General features: G+C 38.1%; 2 protein-coding genes across 2 annotated transcripts in view; both read left to right on the forward strand.

Annotated features, from left to right (window-relative positions):
* The first annotated feature begins 480 nt into the window (after positions 1-480).
* LOC126369886 (uncharacterized) lies at positions 481-1,223 on the forward strand. The gene has a single exon (XM_050014488.1). It carries the CDS (start codon positions 507-509, stop codon positions 1,203-1,205), a length of 699 nt encoding a protein of 232 aa, XP_049870445.1. The 5' UTR covers positions 481-506; the 3' UTR covers positions 1,206-1,223.
* Positions 1,224-16,589: 15,366 nt separating this feature from the next.
* LOC126369876 (indian hedgehog protein) overlaps positions 16,590-20,340 on the forward strand; it is a 41,192-nt gene continuing 37,441 nt past the window's right edge. Inside the window, exon 1 of the mRNA XM_050014473.1 lies at positions 16,590-16,942. Coding sequence (XP_049870430.1) covers positions 16,667-16,942 — 276 coding nt within the window. The 5' untranslated portion in view covers positions 16,590-16,666. The remainder of the gene's footprint in view (positions 16,943-20,340) is intronic.

Consider the following 20,340-nt stretch of genomic DNA (forward strand, 5'->3'; position numbering starts at 1 on the left):
TTTATTTTTGATAAATAATTATTCGAATCTATTAAAATATTATGGATCTGAATCTTCGATCTGAATGATCTGACTTTGAATTGATTACTTATAATGTGTAAAAGAAACACAATAAAAAAAAGTTGTCACGTTCGGATACACGGCAAAATTACTGTAGACGTTTTATGGGCAAAGGTTTTCTATTTATATTGATTAATATTAATTACCAATGAGTTCAGTTTTTATATTATTTAGACAACTCAATAAACGAGCAAAATTAATGATTTCATACTCTTGAGTTATTCACTTGTTTCTATACATTAGTTGATATAAAAATAAATTTTTTGAAAGATTTATTGAATAATAAAAAAATTATACAATATTTACAGATGGACCCCATTAAACTTGCATCTGGTGATAATAATTTACCTACATCTCCAAAGCACAAGGAAAATAAAATGTCAGAAGGTAAAATATTGTCTCATAATATTGACGGTGCAGTAGATGAGAGTTGCGAAGAGCAACAGATGCCGGACTCAGGGGATGTAACCCAAGCAATGGACGACAATGAGACTAAGCTTAAAGATAGAATTGCGCAATGCAAAAATATTATAGAATCATTGAAATGCGAACTGAACGTTGAGAAAGCCAAACTGGAAAAGGAAACTAAAGGTCAACAGTTACCATACGCACAACAACCCTACGAGACGATGTCTACCCATAACACAGGGTATTACACCGTATCAACTTCTGATAATCTATTGGCAGATTTCACTTATGATAGCAACATGTATAGTGCTTGTGTTGACAGCAAATTGAACTGTGACGAAAATCTAATGGAATATGAGAAGCAGCTGGAAAAATATCAAAACACTTTGAATATGGCTCAAATTGAAAAGAAGAACGCCATTAGAAAACAAATGTTGGCAAAAGCTTATAGGCTGAAACTTCTGGAGGTGGAGAACCAGTGTAATATAGAGCTACTTCGCGTGAAACAGAGTTTACAGTGTCTTGAGCCGTTGCAGATGATTGCTAGCAAGTGGCAGAATGAGCCTGATGACGCTTCTTACAACCTGGATAAGTTCGAATTAATGCCTCGCTTTCCAGAACTAAGTGCTAATGTTGTTAGCGAGGTTGAGGAAAAAGAAGAGATTGAGAATAAGGCGGACGCTGGTTCTAAAAATGACTCCATCGCGTCTGATCTGGAAGACAATGACCAAAAATAAACGAGTGCTCTTACTGTATATTTGTTTATCCGCTCACCAACATTTTAGCTATCTACCTATTTATTTTAAGTAGATTAATATTATTATAGGTGCCGAAGCCAAGGCGCTTCGGAAGGTTGATTGTACAATTATAGAAGAAGTTATAAATAAGTTTTTAAATGACGCATTGTTTTATAATAATGTTAAATGAAAAAGGTAAAATGGCTGGTGACTGAACTATACTTATTGCCGTTATTACAAATGAATAAAAAAATACGTGAGGAGACCCACTTGTATCATCAGTCGGTGCGTACAATGTATTGAGATGGTAAAACTGGCAAATTCTTTAGAATAATAGCAGGCTGATTGTCTGAAACGGTTTCGTGCTTCGGATTGCACGTAAAGACGTTGGTCTTGCTTCGTATTTAGGTAAGTACAGCCATTGTCGTTACATGAGCCATGTCAGGGGCTTCTGGCGCCGCAATATTAACCCTGACATGGTAGTTGGTGGGGTTGGTGAAATCTTATCATCTACTCGATAGAAGAAGAGAAGATGGCAAATACCAATTACCAACAGGAAAAAGATTTTGGAGAGTCAAGAGATGATTGAGGGAATCTCCCGAAGCCCAGACCCTCCATACCACTGGTCATGGGTGCACCCATACCATAGTGATGTAACCTCAGGGAGACGGTCCTCATATCTCTCGGTAGGGTCCACGCATGAAAGCATGTAGGTTTTACCTAACGCACTAAAGTTGACTAGGTAAATGTGTCAAATATAAAACAAAGATCAATTAGCGTCAGAACTTACGCGATAACACGAGCAAAACCAATGAAATAGGGTGCGAAAATCGGATTTTAATAAATCAAAAGTGGTGTGGGACCTCCGCAGTGGACCACACACATCGAGGCACGCGCTTCGAATGCTGCCGTACTTTTTGTTCTCGCCGCGCGGCCCGTCGTGCTCCCTCGGCCGTCGTCGGCACTCGTCGGGAGCTCCTTCTGACATCATACATGTCTGCCTGCCTGCGTCTGCGCCCGTTCAGTTAGGAACTTGAACTTTATTTTAATAAGATTCCAATTTGTCAATTAGAGGGCAACGCATGCACCAAACTGGTTTGACTTCTTTACACCTTGTATCTTTATAAGTTAAGCTTTAAATTAAAAAAATATTTTCAAGCTCAAGTGGAAAGCGTGAAACGGTTAGGAAACACAGTCTAATTAGATTTATTTCTAAGTATTCAAATTCAAAAATATCTAATAGGTAACATAGTTACACTTTGAATCGTCAATTTTTACATAACGAACGTCTCATCCGCCTAAAACTATTTATTTACTAAATAGAATGCCCACGTTATAGGTGAAAGTCTTATTACAATTGCTATTGGAATAGTAGAATAATCTTATTAATATGTGCATAGAGTCGTCATTCTCATTATCTAGTAGTTTACATAATGCAACGTGAATTTTAAAAATCAAGCTTTGTGTAAACTTTATGCGACAGGGATTGGTAGGTACCTATAAGCATGTAAATGTGGCTTACTAAACGTCTCATTGGATTAAAGGGGGTTTAATCGCAGGAGTCTCATCTAATCAGCCGGTACTACTAATAGTTATTAATTACCGATCAGCAAGGCAAGTATCTGCGAGACACCCGTCGCCGGACACTATATCCTTGCGTCCTACGTAGAAAGGTCAATCTGCACATATACGAGCTGGAATGTTAATGAGCACCTTCAGTACTTACCAATATTGTTCGGAAAGAGTTCTTAATTTATCCACATACTTACCTCAATAAATTCGAAGTGAATGCTAAATAATTCCCTCTTCGTAAATTGTTTTTTAATTGACTGAATACTTTGTGTTTGGGACCGACAGATTAAAGTTGTTATGTTTCTTAAAAGGTGGCGACAGGTTGAGGAAATCTTTTAAACCGGAGATACGTCACGTACCTACGCAGGTAAAGATTGAAGTGAAATGAGAATTTTGTTCAAATGTGTTCCTTTTTTTACAAAATTCATTGGAGTTATTCTCTACTGCTGACAATGTTATAGGTACCTACGTTCACTCTCACCCCTCCCTCACTTGGAAGCATCTCTACTGCTGCCCATAATCATAAATATAGACCCCGCCATTCCTATCGAGATATACAGAGGCAAAAGTTCACATATGTCTAAAAACTTCGGCACGGATGGGTCTCCTGCAGCATGACTGAAACGAGAAGCGCATGGAATACTTATTTTTAATTTTGTATTGAATAAATTGAATCATGGGAACCTGTAATATCGCTTTAACTTTAAAAATCGACACGTCTAATCGTGATTCATACGGTTGAAAGAGGACAAAAGGATGTTGTTAAAACGAAAATAGATAACATTGCTAAAACCATTACAATTTCACAATCTGACCGTTGAGCTCTTTTGTGATCTTTTTACTTACAACAAAGGCTCATTATTATCGACATAATGAAGACAAAAGACAAGAAGTATGCAGCTAAAGTTAATAAAGTTCGCGGTAAAAAGGTCCTCTCCTGCTCGTGCCTCTACAGGTTTCGTTTGAACAAAAAGTGGATTTTACTTTTAAGTATTTCATATTGAGCTCAATATTGTAAGTTTTCAATTACGTAACTACACATTCTACATTGAATTAATTTATTTGTTGTTACAGTTATAGGTACTTAGATCTATCTACATTTGGTCTAGTGACGATCTTATCTTACTTATTGTTTACAAAAAAAAAAACAAGTTTTACATAGGTAGCATATAAGTACTTAAGTAAGTAATTACTTAAATGTAAGATTTACATAATTCCCATTTCGCAGATCCAAAAGATTTCTTGTAGAGAGAACGTTTGAAATCCCGTTTCCAGTTCGTGAACAGAGGCGAGGAATGCAGGGGCGTATTTTAATAACGCATAACGACAAGCTGGGATCCTTGTTTGCATCTTGCGCCGTATCTCTCACTCGGGTGCCGGGACAGAACACTCGTCACTAACACATCGAGAGCTTTATGGAAGAGCAAACAGTTTAAAACACATCGCGGTGTTGGTACAGCACTCTCCTCCATTAGCCCTCGCCGACACCTATCCGCCCTTTGTCCGAAATATTGTTTGCTCAGAACGGAGGTGCCGCGACACTCACTGCCACTCGGTACAGTTTGTTTGGGAGAAAAAGTAATCGGCTTGTTAAAAGTGTTGTTTAGGTTTACGGTGCTCAATGAGAATGTCAGAAAACCAACTTTGAAGACATATGTATAACTACAGACGTTTTTCAGCATAGTTTATGAGTCGCGAGTGGATTCACGAGGCTTGCATTCTTTATCCGCAGCTTTCCTACTTTGAGCACAGACTTGACACTATTTCTATAAATGCGCAATAAAGCAGGGTAGAGAATTACTACAACACTAAGTAGTACCTAATCCCTACCTCCTCTGGAATACCTACATACATATAGATATATAAGGTATGTGGTTAGTAACAATGATAGATAAAATATAAAATTGCAGAAATGTGATTCATACCCGAACTTTTTTCATTGGCAGTTTTCATTTTACACTTCATTCACAATTACAGTTTCACTTATCTATATTTTTACTGCTTCGGGTCTGTCGTAAAGTCTTTTCATGAGATAAGCTCGGAGGAAGAGGAAGTGAAACTGACAATGACCCTTGTCCAATATTGGGGTACTTATTATTATAGTTTATTGGTGTTATTATTGTTTGGACTGGCGCCAACGATAGTTATGAATGGATAATGCCAAGTTCGATATTTCACACGTCGTAAAGATTTGTTGTACTCACATCAGTTGGTATGCAAAACAAAGGAGTCTCACATTGTTTAGTTTGGTATTTATGCAATAATTCTTAAAGTATTAGCTTAGGTACCTATTAGTGGTTCTTGTACCTATTGTCCGTTTTATTATTTTTATGCAAGTAGTACGCCTACTTACGGCACGTTTCACTGAAAACCATGGTACCTACCTACTTACTACCTAGATGCCTTACTTATTGTCTTCTATTCGTGTGTGTGGTGATTCAAGAAATTCAGCATAGTCGTTACCTCCGCATTTTGAATCTAATGAATATTAAAAAAATATTATACGCATACGGATGAAGTTGATAACTGTTTCTTTTTTGAAGTCGGTTAATTAGGCTCTTAGATAGAAGGAGTTAGGAGTTTATCTTGCCGGTTCCCTATCGTATCGTAGGTATAGCTACGAATGTAAGTAATTATCAACGGCTCGCGTTTGACCACAATCTCATCTGATGGTAAGTGACTATGTGGTCTAGGGTGGATCACGATTACCTAGCAAATGCCTATTCTCTACAGCCTTGAAGACCCCCATATTATAACAAGTTGGAAAACGAGTAACGAGTAACGAGTTGGAAAAACAGAGGACGGCAGACAGTTCCAATCCTTCGCTGTTCGCATCAAAAAGGAAGAGGCAAAACGTTTAGTGCGGTTTGGTGGTATAACAACGACAACATAAGGATAAAATGCCCGCTGATGTCTAGTTCCTATGTCTTGTGAACTAATTTGTAGGTATGGACTCTTGAAAATGCTTATTTCCAATAGAGTGAAAAGTAAGAAAAATACAGAGTGGATGCTCCAGTGTACAGGATTATAGCTGTGTAGTGTAAGAGAAAGTATGCAAAACAATATTCAGACATATATTACTTATGTCATGCAAAAAAACTTGTCAGATTCATGATTGTACACAGATAAATACATATCTAACAAACAAAGAACAATAGAGACGCAACAATAGGTGGACTTATCTCTAAAAGTGATCTCTTCCAGTTAACCCGGGCCCAATTTAAAAAAGGAACCTTTCTCGGGTTTGCGTTATTTCTATGGTGGAGCGTGATGGAGTTTATATACGAGAGGTAAGTACATCGAAAATATAGGTTTGTGTCCAGCAATGAGACTTAGGTATATAGGCAGCAATATTATTCTGTTATAGCCCTGTTCGGAGAACGCATGACTTACATCTTGTTATCCCTGGTTCGAATCTCGGCTCGGGTTCTAAACCTGAATTCGACTTTATGAGTTTATATTCATGTTTGGATCATAGATAATTGATATTATGTGGTTTCCAAGATTTGTACCTGGTACTTATTTATTCGCATGAAAACTATAAGAAATGTGTTCGAAATAGACAGAATAGTAAAAAATAAATTTAACTAAGCAAACCTCAATTATAGAAAATAAATGAATTCAACATGCTCATATGAAAGTGATTGTTTCTCAGTAAGCGAATCAAATGTATTCTTTTTGAGGAATAAATTATCTTAAACCTTAAGTAAGTATGATGAAATTTAAAAGAATAAAAAATAAAAATTAAAAGTCACAAAATAGTCATAAATAGCGCTAAAATTGTAGGTCACATTACCATCAAACGTGAATATAGAATACAAAAAAAATGGCTATGGGCTCGCCTTGTATTATATGAGACAAACCTAGCTGGCTGGTACTCTTCTGCCTACCCCTTTAGGGATACAGGCGTGATGCTATTTTATGCAATGTTAGTGTGTGTAGTGCATTTTGGTGACGCCCTATGGGTTCGAACGTAGATGGTGCACGACATTCCGATTTTCCGACCTATACAAATAATGGTCTGTTCCCATCTACCAACCCACCTTCATCATTCACATCACTGTATCGACTTCACCGCAATATGGCAAGTGTAAACATCCGGCTCCATTGTATTCGTTCTTGACATTTTTTTTCTAGGAATCTTTAAGATTGTGTGCAATAAACTTAGATAAATAGTGACTCTTTGACAACAGGAAAATCTCCTAAGCCGTGTCTTTAATATAATTATACTTACATACAACAGTACAAAATAGTAAATGCAGTCACCTTCGCCTTGTACTTACAACATTTTAAAGAATTTCAGTCTGTTTGTTCAGTCCCGGTAAGCTTTTCAATCAGCGCCGCCAGCTCGAACCCCGGTACTGGACTTGCACCAACGAGTTATTAATCTAACACAGTTGGCTCGTGTATTAGAGACGGCGATACGACTCACCACCTATCACGATGGTCTAACAGAAAGCTCGGTGAGGTGTGGGTACTTAGTTCATCATCTCCCTAGCATTATCCCATTTTTCACAGGGTCCGCTTACCTAAACTGAAGATTTGACAGGTCCGGTTTTTACAGAAGCGACTGCCTGTCTGAGCTTCTAACCAGCGAAGGTTAAACCATCCCAATACAGGTTAGGTCACATACCTCCGAAAATGCATTTCTCGGGAATGTGGGTTTCCTCACGATGTTTTCCTTCGCCACTGAGCACGTGATAATCATTTATGATCCAAACATGAATTCGAAAACAAATGCGACAATCATTGGTTTAGGCCTGTGGTTCGAACCTGCGACTTTAAAGTGAGAGGCAAGCGTTCTACCAACTGTACCACCACGGCTCTGCTGTGAGTTCTTAGTTCATCATGCCATTAGTCGTGAGCTTATGCTTATATTCTTTCTAAGTAGTCACATTTCACATTCGGGATTCTGGAACGAAACTAGCGGCAAGGTACGATGGCCACTTTGAGGTTCGCCCCGCTCAGGGAGCGCATTGCTATGTGAAGCGGTCAGGTCCGCAGGATATATTAAGGGCCGCAGACGTTCGTGTAAAACGCAGGCGCACACACTCGTCTTACCTCTCCTTGCTTCTGTGGAACGGAAAACCGATACGACTGAAGGAGAGGTCAGGTGATGTGTCTGGCCGACGATAACTATTTGCCCTCTACCGTCGTCCTAGGCCATCCACCTTGCCTTGCTGAGTCGCCAATGCAGATATGCAAAAGGGCTTGGCTGCATTGCTACGCCTAAATACTTTATTATGTCAAAACGGCCATCATAACGTGCTGCCAGTTTAACTTTTTTGGCACTGTTTTTATATTATACATCAATGGTTCTAAAACTTTATATTATTTTAATTTCAGAAAGATACTTGTAGGAAAAGTTAGTTTCAAGCGATGTTACAGACATTTGCTTGTATAATAAGTGTGTAGTACAGAGATATAATTGTGAATAAATATTGTTCTACAGCGTTTGTTCTATTATTAGGAAGTAATTTATGTACATGACCTAACCATTACGCAATCAATTACCGAGTAACTGTTAAGTACGTAAATCTATTGTCAGTTTATCCGTTGAGTATTGGGTGGCGTCTTATCGATATAAACGACCGAATACCGAATATTGCAATAAAGCTCAATATTCATTGAGAGACGGTTCTGAGAACTTTCAGCTGGCAAGTTCTGTAATATTCGAGTTCGTACATACATACACACATAGGATAAACAAAGAACGTCGAATTCCACAAGTTCGAGTAATCTAGTTTGATGGACCCCTTCACGTGAAAACTCGAGGATATGTTTTCGTTTTATACCAACTCCCGCTTCTCGGCGCAACACTTGGACCTTGGCATTGCCTGTGTATGCATTAGGGTTGAAAAAAGGTCAAAATCTTATCAACACGTTCGGCAAAGCTTACCGAAAAAGGGCCAAGCACGTTGCATTCGCACCCTTTTGTTTAATTTCGCACCGACTCGGTTCACACGAGTCCCTCGAGTTCCGAGTAACACTGATAAGAAATTGTGAATTGATTTTGTTTTAACTATTCTCCTGAATAAAGGGTATGTGGTGGTTTGCTTTAAAACGAATAACCCAACAAAATAATTGGTGTTACTTACAAGCCGCCTTCGTGTTGATCTATGCTTATATAAAAATCTGTAAGTAAGTATGCGAAGTGAAGTTCGCGAACCTGTTTTCAGCAAAAAAAAGGTCGAAAATTATTAACATAAAAACTATTTCACAATATTTTATAGGCGGATTAATCAGTGATACTGGCAAACTTTGTCGAAAAAATTAAGTGGATGCCTTTAAAATTTACTTTTTTGTTTTTTTTTTCTTTTTATATGGTTTTTCTAATAATTATTTTATACATTTTCAGCCAGACACCAATAATGTTATTAAGGAGATTTTACTGTTCACTTGCCATAATACTGTTGACGTCAGATCTGGCAACCTCCGTTGCTATGGCAACCCCCGTTGCTATGGCAACGGTATTTTATAAGTAAGTATTTAAGAATATTATAATTATTTTGTGTTCTAATTAAGTAATTAATTCAGAGAAAGTCATCTTTCATTTCGCTCAAATTATCTTGAAAGGAAAGATAGAAAGAAAAAATATTTTAAATAGTTACTTATTATATTTTTTAATTTACTTAAGTACTTACAATCTTTTTCTTTCCGTTTTGTATGGCTGATTGACCCGCAAAAAATTGATTTTTAAATAAAATTATTAACATTAACATTTAATTAAAACTTGAATAATATCTTTATGAAAATAACTTAAAAATGTACTTATCTGTGTTCCATATTAGGTTAATATATTATGGGTATATTAGGTTAGGTCACTTTGATTTTGGTTTCTTATAAGACCATTAATCCGGCCCAGGGCGGACAGAGTCATCTTATCTGCCCTCCACTGGGGCAATTCCCAGTCCTTGCGCCAGGTTGGTCGCCTCTTACTGCAGTAGGCCGGAGTAAGATGGTGGCTAAGTTCAGATAGGAACCCAGACCTACGGGGTATAACGTAGAACTTTTACCCAGGGATACGGGTGAAGACCTCAACGTTTACAGACGTGGAGATGAGAGCCACGGTATGGCAATGCAGGACCGAAGGGGCAAGTCACAGGGATTGTAACCTGTAACCTGACAGAGGGCAGCAGTAACTTCCAGTACTATTCAGAGGCGGAGGATAGGAGTCCTAGTGCGGCTTTGAAATAGACTATTCTGGGCGTCGTCCTTCTCACGTCAGACAGAGTACTGCGGGGCAGAAGGCAAGAGAGAAACCGCTGCCCTATTTTTCTCCAAAAAACCAGCATGGAGAATGCTACACCGACAAGAGCGTGGCTCTTAAATTAGTGATGATGATTAGATTAATGCAAGAGGCTAGGGCCTACACTAATATACTGCGTTCTACATCACAATAGCTACCAAAATTCCCCAAGGATAATTTATGCCGGAAGAAAAACAAAGCATGTAAGTAATAAGTACTGTATGACTTACGAGCTGATTATGCGGCCAAGATGACTTATTGAATGGATGTCCGACTGCGTTCCGCGTAGAAATTGTCCTAAATAGGCACTCACTGTTATGGAAATGTGCATATAAATTTCCCTCTTTCTAAAACAATCCCTTTCTGGGTCACGCCTAACATGATGTCTAGGAATGTGGATGGTTAGTCGTAGGATATTGATGGTGAGATATTGAACTTTTGCATTTCTAAGATCAAATTAAATAAGTACATTACAGAGGTTATGGACAGATACCATACTTTTACGCGTCAAGGCGCAAAGTTCCACGACAAAAAAGGCCGAACTAGACACCTACAGGCCTGTCGTTTTGAATTTTTGTACAGGGTCAGAGCCCTCAGCGCTTCCCTTTTGTCCGCCCAAGTAGTTTATGCCATTTGAGGAAAACTTGCAATAAGTCACGTCAAGAAACTAAAAAAAAAAAAAAACAACTGTGAAACGAAATGTACTTCTTATTTCGATCGAATCGATTTTATGATTACAAGAGATGATACAGATTATTGTTTTTGCGATCATTATGAAGGTTTCTTCTCTGCTTTCACTTGTTTATTCTCATGACTTATTCTAGATTTGACTCTTTATTATTCAGCTGGAACTTTGTATCTCGATACAAAGGTAATGTGGTACTGTAACTGTTACTGTTACTGGTAATGCGATATTCCGTGTTGCAGTCTGTAGTAACAATGAAGACGTGCTTCATGCGGACTTCTGGCCAGAAGGAGTGGTGTTATGACGTTTCAGGGAGGCGAAGACGAATAATAAATTCCCTAAATAGTTTAATATTTTAATTATAATTATAATATGGTATTTATCTATTAAGTTATATATAGTATGGGCCTTAGTTGCCTGAATTAAATAAATAAAAATGAAAGAGGATGTCCTATCACAATCTGTTAATAATGGTACAATAAAAGCATCCGATCGCATATTAGACGAGGGTGTAAACTTCATTCAGTCATCTTGAAGTGCTAATCTTTAGTCAGGAAGGGCCAATTCTAAGAACATTTGGTGGTTTGAAAACGACGTAAAGTGGCAACACTAGAACAAGTGAAAAATTGGCAAAAATATTTTCATAGATAAGTTAAGTACCTATTTAATTTAGAGTAGTAAGTAGCAGTGGGTAGTTACATAGAATACTAGAGGTAAATAGGTAAGTAACTATAACTCATAAGCGCCGACGGCAGACAATGATCAATGGTAATCAAAATTCTCGACCTCTTCGTTACAACGTTTACTATCTGTTTTACTACTTGTGGCTAAATAACATGTTTCCAACGTTTTATTCATGTTAATAGGTATGGAATTTATGATTTTGATGTCATCGGGCAATTAGGATTACCGACTGATATGCAAGATTTTATTATGTACGCAATTGACTATTTACGATGAATGGGCAGTTCATTATTAACCAACCATAGCTAATGATGTCAAGTTGCTTATTATTAATGCTATTCAGGAACATGAATGTCTCATGTAACTAATTAAATAAGTGCAGTTCAAAATTATCAGCAACAGAATGGGTAAAGGGATTTGAAGTTTTAATAATACCTATAACCAAATATAGCGCCTTATTTTTCAGTTATGGATTTGTTTGTGAAATTGGATTCTCCTGTTTACATCATCACACAAACTTGTTTTCAGCGAAAGTTTTCCCTTTATTTACTTAATTTAAGAATACGTAGGTAGTAGGTGGGTATATGAAATTCTCAATAACAATAAGACAATATTAAATTTTACACATTACGATAAAATCTAGATTTAATTATTTTTACAAATCAGAAATCAAATCTCCCCAAAAGATTTACAGACTTTATGCACATTAACATTATAAATGCGGAAGTAACTCTGACGTTACCTTTTCAGCCCTAAACAGCTGCGCTGGGGTGAATGAAATGAAAATTGCCATATTGGATAGATCGACAGCAGCCAATCAACTCGCGACACCAAACACTTCAAGACCCTGATACCGACCCCGCTGGCGTGGTCGACGATTTCCCTCATTCAGCGCTTATCGGTATCGACCCACTAGGGTCGATTAATTCTTTCAAATATTTTTCCTCTCAGACGACGCCCTGAGCCGAGGTTCGCGCCTAGCTGGGCACCCTCAGGCCTGTTGTTTTAAACGTTGTACTGGGTGAAGCCTTCAGCGCACCCCATTTGTCCGGCCAAAAAAAAATAGATAGATCGACATGCGATACTTCCCAGGGACGGATTTAGTGTATGTAATATAGTATTATGCACGTATGTGTAGTGTGTGTGTGGTGTGTTTATAGTGTGAATGTATGTGTGTAGTGGTGTGTGTGTGTGTGTGTGTGTTTATAGTGTATTTACCACAATAACGGACGAAATTGCGGGCGTAAAGCTAGTAGCTTATATTTATGTAGCTACATTTACTCATGAAATATACATTAAGAAAGTAGGTAGATAGTCCACTTCGTACTTTGTATGTCGATCAGTTATTACAAGTAATGAGATCGGCTAACGACGTGTGGTGCGATCTGACACGATTATAGTGTACGATGCGAAGATTACAGGCTGGCTGTCGCAGGGCGTCGGGTTGCGCGACAACAGGACATGTGTACTACTACATGTGAACAGCGCTTGTTTTTTTTTTCTTTTAGGGCCCTATCTCACAGAGACTACGCCGCCAACGGGAAATTATTCGAGATTCGGTTGCCGGTAACAAATTGGTTGCGCAACCAGGTAAGATATCTGTACAACATACATTCTGTTGGTGGTACAACCGTGGTGGCGAGGTGTCCTAGTGAAATAGTGCCCTTAGTTTAATGAACTTTTAGTAAGTAAGATCTTTACTTTACGTTACAGACTGGTCATCCAACGGAGCGTACTCTAGGTATATTGTAGTTATTGATGGAAAAGTCTTATACAATAGCCAGTTCAAAATCTGTTACTGAATGGATAATAATTTAAAAGCTTTCGCTACAAATATCATCATGGTGGCTTTGTGCTGCGAAGTTCAACATTGACGACATAATTCGGGCTGCTTAACTGTTATAAAAAAAGTTTTTATTTCATAATATTGCTCTGGCAACCTTGGTGGTGTAGAATATCGCAACAGTATCTGTACACCCACGTGTTTATGTACTTATGTCTCGAAGATTGGACACAAAGGGTCATTAGCAGATCAATAAGTTGCTCATAATCAGTGACGTCATGACATTCATAGCCTTTATTATTATAGCACTTTATAATGCACTATCATGTGTATTTAGTGGTTACACACCTCGACTGCCTATTGGAGGGTTGTGGTGTCCATTCAACGTAAGAACTTGCAGTGGAGTAGAATGCAGGTATGTGCTCCATACTTCATCTAGTTGTTGAAAGAAGGACTAGCAGCAATATCATGTACCCACTTTAGAACCCTGTCGCACTATCATATTTGACATTTAATGAGACTTACGGTTTAATTTGTCTAAAAAGTTAATGTGACATGGTTTCAGAGTATATACATATTAGTAATCGTGACCTTACAAAGTGAGTTCAATGTGTTTATATTACGTTGCGTTTTAGCACTTTCTCCTTGTTCATTTTAAGGTTGTGATTATCAGTCGGGATGACTTGGTTCTGACTTTGACTTTCCTTGTGGAACACTCATGAAACAGATCTGTGCCCCTGGCAATGCATGGGATGGAAAATTTACTAATAATAAAAACTCGTTCGCCGAGACGAATAGTGTAAACACTAGTCAGAGGTAGGTGCTTACCGCTTTGAGTATCTGAAACTCGCTGAAACGTTCGGCAACATCGCTGCAGCCATGTTTGTAAATAAACCTGCCACTAGGGCAGCCATTTGATCTTTACTTTATAAGCTCGACAGTCGTATAATGACTATCATCAAACATATTTTATTTCGATTTAGATTATCTATACTTATACTTATAATAAATCTGTAGAGAGGTCAATTCTGTACATTAAATATTTTTTCAAAATAACTATCAGGGGGTGATAAGTGGTCGATACTGATGCCAAAAATGCAATCAGTAAAATTTTTGTCTGTCTGTCTGTCTGTCTGTCTGTCTGTCTGTCTGTCTGTCTGTCTGTCTGTATGTTCCTTATAGAAACAAAAACTACTGGACGGATTTTAATGAAACTTGGTACAATTATTCTTCACACTCCTGGACAGGTTATAGTATACTTTTCATCACGCTACAATCAATAGGAGCAGAGTAGTGAAGAGAAATCCTTTTGTATGAAAAATCTAAACCACTCAAGTTAGACGTTTGAAATTTGGCATGCAGGTACCTTAGATACCGTAGAGGTGCACTAAGAAAGGAATTCCCGAAATTCCCACGGGAACGGGAATTAGCGGAAAAATCCTTTTGTATGAAAAATCTAAACCACTCAAGTTAGACGTTTGATATTTGGCATGCAGGTACCTTAGATACCGTAGAGGTGCACTAAGAAAGGAATTCCCGAAATTCCTACGGGAACGGGAATTAGCGGGAAAATCCTTTTGTATGAAAAATCTAAACCACTCAAGTTAGACGTTTGAAATTTGGCATGCAGGTACCATAGGTACCGTAGAGGTACACTAAGAAAGGAATTGCCGAAATTCCCACGGGAACGGGAATTAGCGGGAAAATCCTTTTGTATGAAAAAAAAAAGAAAGGAATTCCCGAAATTCCCACGAGAACGGGAATTAGCGGGAAAATCCTTTTGTATGAAAAATCTAAACCACTCAAGTAAGACGTTTGAAATTTGTCATGCAGGTACCTTAGGTACCGTAGAGGTGCATTAAGAAAGGAATTCCCGAAATTCCCACGAGAACGGGAATTAGCGGGAAAATCCTTTTGTATGAAAAATCTAAACCATTCAAGTTAGATGTTTGAAATTTGTCATGCAGGTACCTTAAATACCGTAGAGGTGTACTAAGAAAGGAATTCCCGAAATTCCCACGGGAACGGGAATTAGCGGGAAAATCCTTTTGTATGAAAAATCTAAACCACTCAAGTTAGACATTTGAAATTTGGCATGCAGGTACCATAGGTACCGTAGAGGTGCACTAAGAAAGGAATTCCCGAAATTCCCACGGGAACGGGAATTAGCGGGAAAATCCTTTTGTATGAAAAATCTAAACCACTCAAGTTAGACGTGTGAAATTTGGCATGCAGGTACTTTAGTAAACTTAAAGCTTAGTTGCAACAGGATATTGCAAAATTCCCACGGAAACGGGAGTTAGCGGGAAAAAAACATTTGTATGAAAAAATCGAAACCGCGTAAGATAGATGTTTGAAATTTGGCATGCAGATACCTTAGGTACCGTAGAGGTGCACTAAGAAAGGAATTCCCGAAATTCCCACGGGAACGGGAATTAGCGGGAAAATCCTTTTGTATGAAAAATCTAAACCGCTTAAGTTAGACGCTTGAAATTTGGCATGCAGGTACCTTAGTTAACTTAAAGCTTAGTTGCAACAGGATATTGCAAAATTCCCACGGAAACGGGAGTTAGCGGGAAAAAAACATTTTTATGAAAAAATCGAAACCGCGTAAGATAGATGTTTTCAATTCAATTCATTTAAATTACGTATTTATTGCATTCCATGTAGTACAATGGGGTGTTACATAGGCATAGGAACTAAAACATGGACCCTGTAGGGCACAGCAACGTTGAAGGGAAGAGAGGAAGTGTGTATTAAAATTAAAACTCAATTAACAAAAAATCAATTCAATCTAGCATGCATGCATACCTTAGTAAATATAAAGTTTATTTTTGGCTGTATTTTGAAAAATGGGAGTTATTGGGAAAAAAATTGTATGAAAAAATCTAAACTGCATAAGTATGCACTCCCACACACACAAAGATCTCTCTCTTATATAACACGCCACGCGGACGAAGTCGCGGGCAAAAGCTAGTTTTTTTATATATTTATTTTAAGTAAGTACATAAAACTGATAAAATAAATACTGAGACCTGAGGTATAGTTAACTATAGAAACGGATATTAGAATACTCGTATTTGAGGTTGGGTCGAAGTATTATACTTAAGTACTTCAAATAATCTATGTAAAAATTACGAGTCAGAAACTCTAATTGAAAATGAAAATATTTTAACTTCTGCGAGGGTAGATAATTTGTTTTCGCTTGGTTCGAATTACGTGAGATCGTAAAAAACGAAGCAGAAGATAACAATGGGATTTTCCCGTGTGATGAAAGCGAGCAGCGCGCGGGCACGGTGCGTCAGGCGCGGGCGCGGCGGCGGCTGCGGCGGCGTGGGCCGGAGCGCCGGAGCGGCGAGCGGCCGCGTGGTGGTGGCCGAGGGATGCAGCCGGTGGTGGTGGGCCGCTCGCCGCGCCCGGCTTAGTGTCGCTCAAGTCGCGGCGCGCGGTGGTCGTGCGTCGAGCGCGCGTGGAGTGATGTCTGCGAGATGAGACTGCCTCTGGTGCTACTGTGGCTGGGCGCGGCGGCGGCCTGCGGCCCGGGCCGCGGCTTCACCCGTCGCCATGGACCGCGCCGCCTCACCCCCCTCGTCTTCGGTCAGCACGATCCCAATATCAGTGAGAACTCGATTCAAGCCAGCGGCCCCGCCGAGGGCCGCATCACCAGGGAGGACGAAAAGTTCAGAGACTTAGTGCCTAATTATAATCCGGACATCGAATTCAAGGATGACGAAGGCACCGGAGCCGATCGCCTAATGACGCAGGTAAGTTTTTCCACAGTTTTCAGTAAGTTTTCTCGTCACCTAATAATGTTTGGAAAACTGCGGTTACGCAAAGGTAGTGCTTTCGAGTAGGTTAGATATTTCCTTGGAAGTGAGGGAATGTGGGACGATGGCGGCCGTTGGAAGCCGCTTGGCAGACAATAGTTTCTATGGCGATTCCTCTGTTATGAAAACAGCACCGGAGCACGGCTTGACAATCGCCGGTGTAAACATTACGCCGAGGAACAATGGGAACAAATTGCGGGCGTTACGGTAGCTTCGTAGCGAGTGTTCCGATTGTAGCACTGCAATTACGTTGGCTTTGTCAACAAATATTTTGACTCTGTGACTAATGGATGAATGATGAATTCCTTTCAATTTTGATGCCAGTTTTGGTGAATATATGACCGTCATAAAAGTTGGTGTCGAAGGCATTGAACGTCATGCGTTGTCATTCACGGTTCGTTGTAAAAAAATAAAGACAAGTTACGGGAAACTTTATTGTCGACGGTTACTTCATTGTAGTGCATCTTGCCTTATTGAGCTTCATTGCAATGCAACCATGTTTTTGTTGAACGGAAAATAATTAGAAATTAGTTATTTTCACGCAGCAATTTTATTATTTTAGTGCTAAGAAAACAATAGGAACAAAAGGGATTCCGTGCAGTACAATCTAAGTTATTTCCTAAATTACTTAATTATTTATTAACTAAATATCAATTTCCAAACTTATTTTTTTATTCTTGCCTTAAATGCCTACGGTGTTAGGCAGCACCTATAATGATGCACATACACTAGTTCAAATACTTGTAACATAACATAACATAACAAATACTTTATTGCACAAACAGGAAAAAACAAAATACAAAACAAAAGAGAAATAGAATTAGTACAATAGGCGGCCTTTATTGCTAAGTAGCAATCTCTTCCAGGCAACCTTGTAATATAACAGATTGCACTCAAATGTATACAACGTTATTTGTTAGAACTTTATATACCTACCTAGTTAGTTACCTACTTGAGAGCACTTTATGTAATATATAATGTAGCGATAGTGGTTTCACACAAATGATTTGCATGTTGGATAGTTATCTACTATTAAGGATTAGTTAGTTACAAGCGTTTGTTTTGGGGTAGGCAGAGGCATTAGCCGTAATAATAAAATGCTGCTACTAATATCTAAGTTCGGAATTGGTAATATTATTGGTAGTTGTCTAAAGTTAAATCAACATTTTATGATATTTTGATTCTATGATTTTTTACTTATGGTCTATAATCTTTAACAAGACCTTACTCAGCTATTTCATGCATTTCTAAATCAATTCAAACAACTTGCTCATCCATTAATCAATTAATAAGCATAAATATATGTATATGATTGAAAAGTAAATATGCTAATCTATGTACTTAGACGTTCAGTACGCGACTCGCAAATCTTTGTAAGCAAATACTCCATGCGTGTCGTCAAAGACCCCACTAAATCCCCAACGGACCCACGATAACACTGTATGCAAACTAATATCATAATATATTCCCTATCTTATACATTACATATTCAATACATTTGTTGATAAACAGTCAAGCTATGCGTATACTTTTGTCTGCAATTAATCAATGGCATAATGTGTCAATTATTATAACATATGACTGTGAAATGCACATAAAATATACCATGGCTATAACTTTCTTGTCATTATGTTAAGTACCTACTCTGTTACTAAAAAGAGCAGGTACTTACCACCTACCACGTACCATCGGGCTGTGACTACTACAACTCTAAGCTCATGTTTTATTTAGACGTAGATAAGTACAACAAAAACAATCAAAAAATTACTTCAAAAGAATCCTTAGGCATAATTTATTGCTTTATACTAGATTATTATTATAACCACTTATATTTAGTTCAAGGATGCTCGTATAGATACCCATACCGACTACTGATCAAAAAAAAAATGTTTTTATTTTCAGAAATAATATAAAAAAAGAAAGAACATATGTTTGAGGTACGGTACAATAGTTATAAGTTTTACAAAATGAACAGAGGTTCCCAAACTAGGCAGAGTCTGTGTCTTGGGAAACCGTGGACTGATAGTATAGGAATATGTTTATCCAGTTTTAAAGAAACAGAAACATTAAGCGGATGTAATCACAAGACGACTTACCGTACAGAGTTAGTCAATTCTTGAAGACAATACAAATATGAAGCGAAATCTGTTTGTAAAGCAATTTTGGAAAGTAAGAAAACAGTGGAAAATTGTCGAAGTACCTACGGTAAGTTAATCCGTTGTCCAGAGCGGCCTCGCTCTAATGGCCGGGCAAACACTGACGAACCAACAAACAAACACACATTCGCCATAGACGTCACATTCGCGACGATGTAGGTCAGTTTGCGACTACAACACGCCGTCAATAACTTGATTTAATCCGTCTTGAAATATCAACGCCAAATCGAATTAACTTCCTATTGCTTTGACACTTGGGCATTTAGAAACCAAAGGAAATCCCAATCCAAAGTTATATGTAGGTATGTTTTGAAAACTTTAAACTTTGTTTAATACAGTTTTTAACAACTTCGAAAATATTCCTTTCGTGTCGCTGTAAAATAAGGCACCTTACGCCATATCTACATAAACTCTAGCCGGTGAGCCACAAGTAATCAAAAGACAAGTTGCAGCCACTTCTGATACGAACCGACGCGGTCGGCGATGAAGCTGTTTTTAAGGTCGCACTGGCTTTTATGTAATTGCCTATGATGAATATGATGAACCGTATGGTGATAGGGCATCATCCCATAATGTTGAAGTGGACCATCCTTTAGTCGACTATTACAGCATGCCTGGGATGGCAGGCAGCTTAAAGTCTCCTTTTCTTTACTCCCAGTTCAGCATAAGAGATCCTTTGATATTGTTTATTCTCTTGGATGCAAGTTTGTCTCTTAAAAAGGTCAGAGGGGTTAAAAGGCCACATCGAAGCAATTCATCTAAGAAAGCAATATTGCTATTTGACATTTGTTTGCATTGCGCACTTACTTTTATATGCGCAAATGTCAAATTGCAGTACTGCTTTCTTAGATGAATTGCTTCGATGTGGCCATTTTAACCCCCATGTGTGTTAAAAAATACATTATATAAGCTACCTAGCTATGTAAAATATAATTCATTATCATTGCACTCATGTATTACTACACTACCTATCAATATATCTATATAAAATATACACAGGAGTGTGGTCTTGCACAACGGTTCACATTTATTTTATGACTACGTTTATATCTTATAAATCTTTGCGGTTATTACATTTTAAGCAATTTTAATCAACATATAGCTAAAGGCCACTTTGCGGCAAAATCGTAAGAATTTTCCAATGATGACAGTGTTTTGGAGAATGATGTATTAATAGAC

This window comes from Pectinophora gossypiella, chromosome 9 (assembly GCF_024362695.1).
Source record: "Pectinophora gossypiella chromosome 9, ilPecGoss1.1, whole genome shotgun sequence".
Lineage (NCBI taxonomy): Eukaryota > Metazoa > Arthropoda > Insecta > Lepidoptera > Gelechiidae > Pectinophora > Pectinophora gossypiella.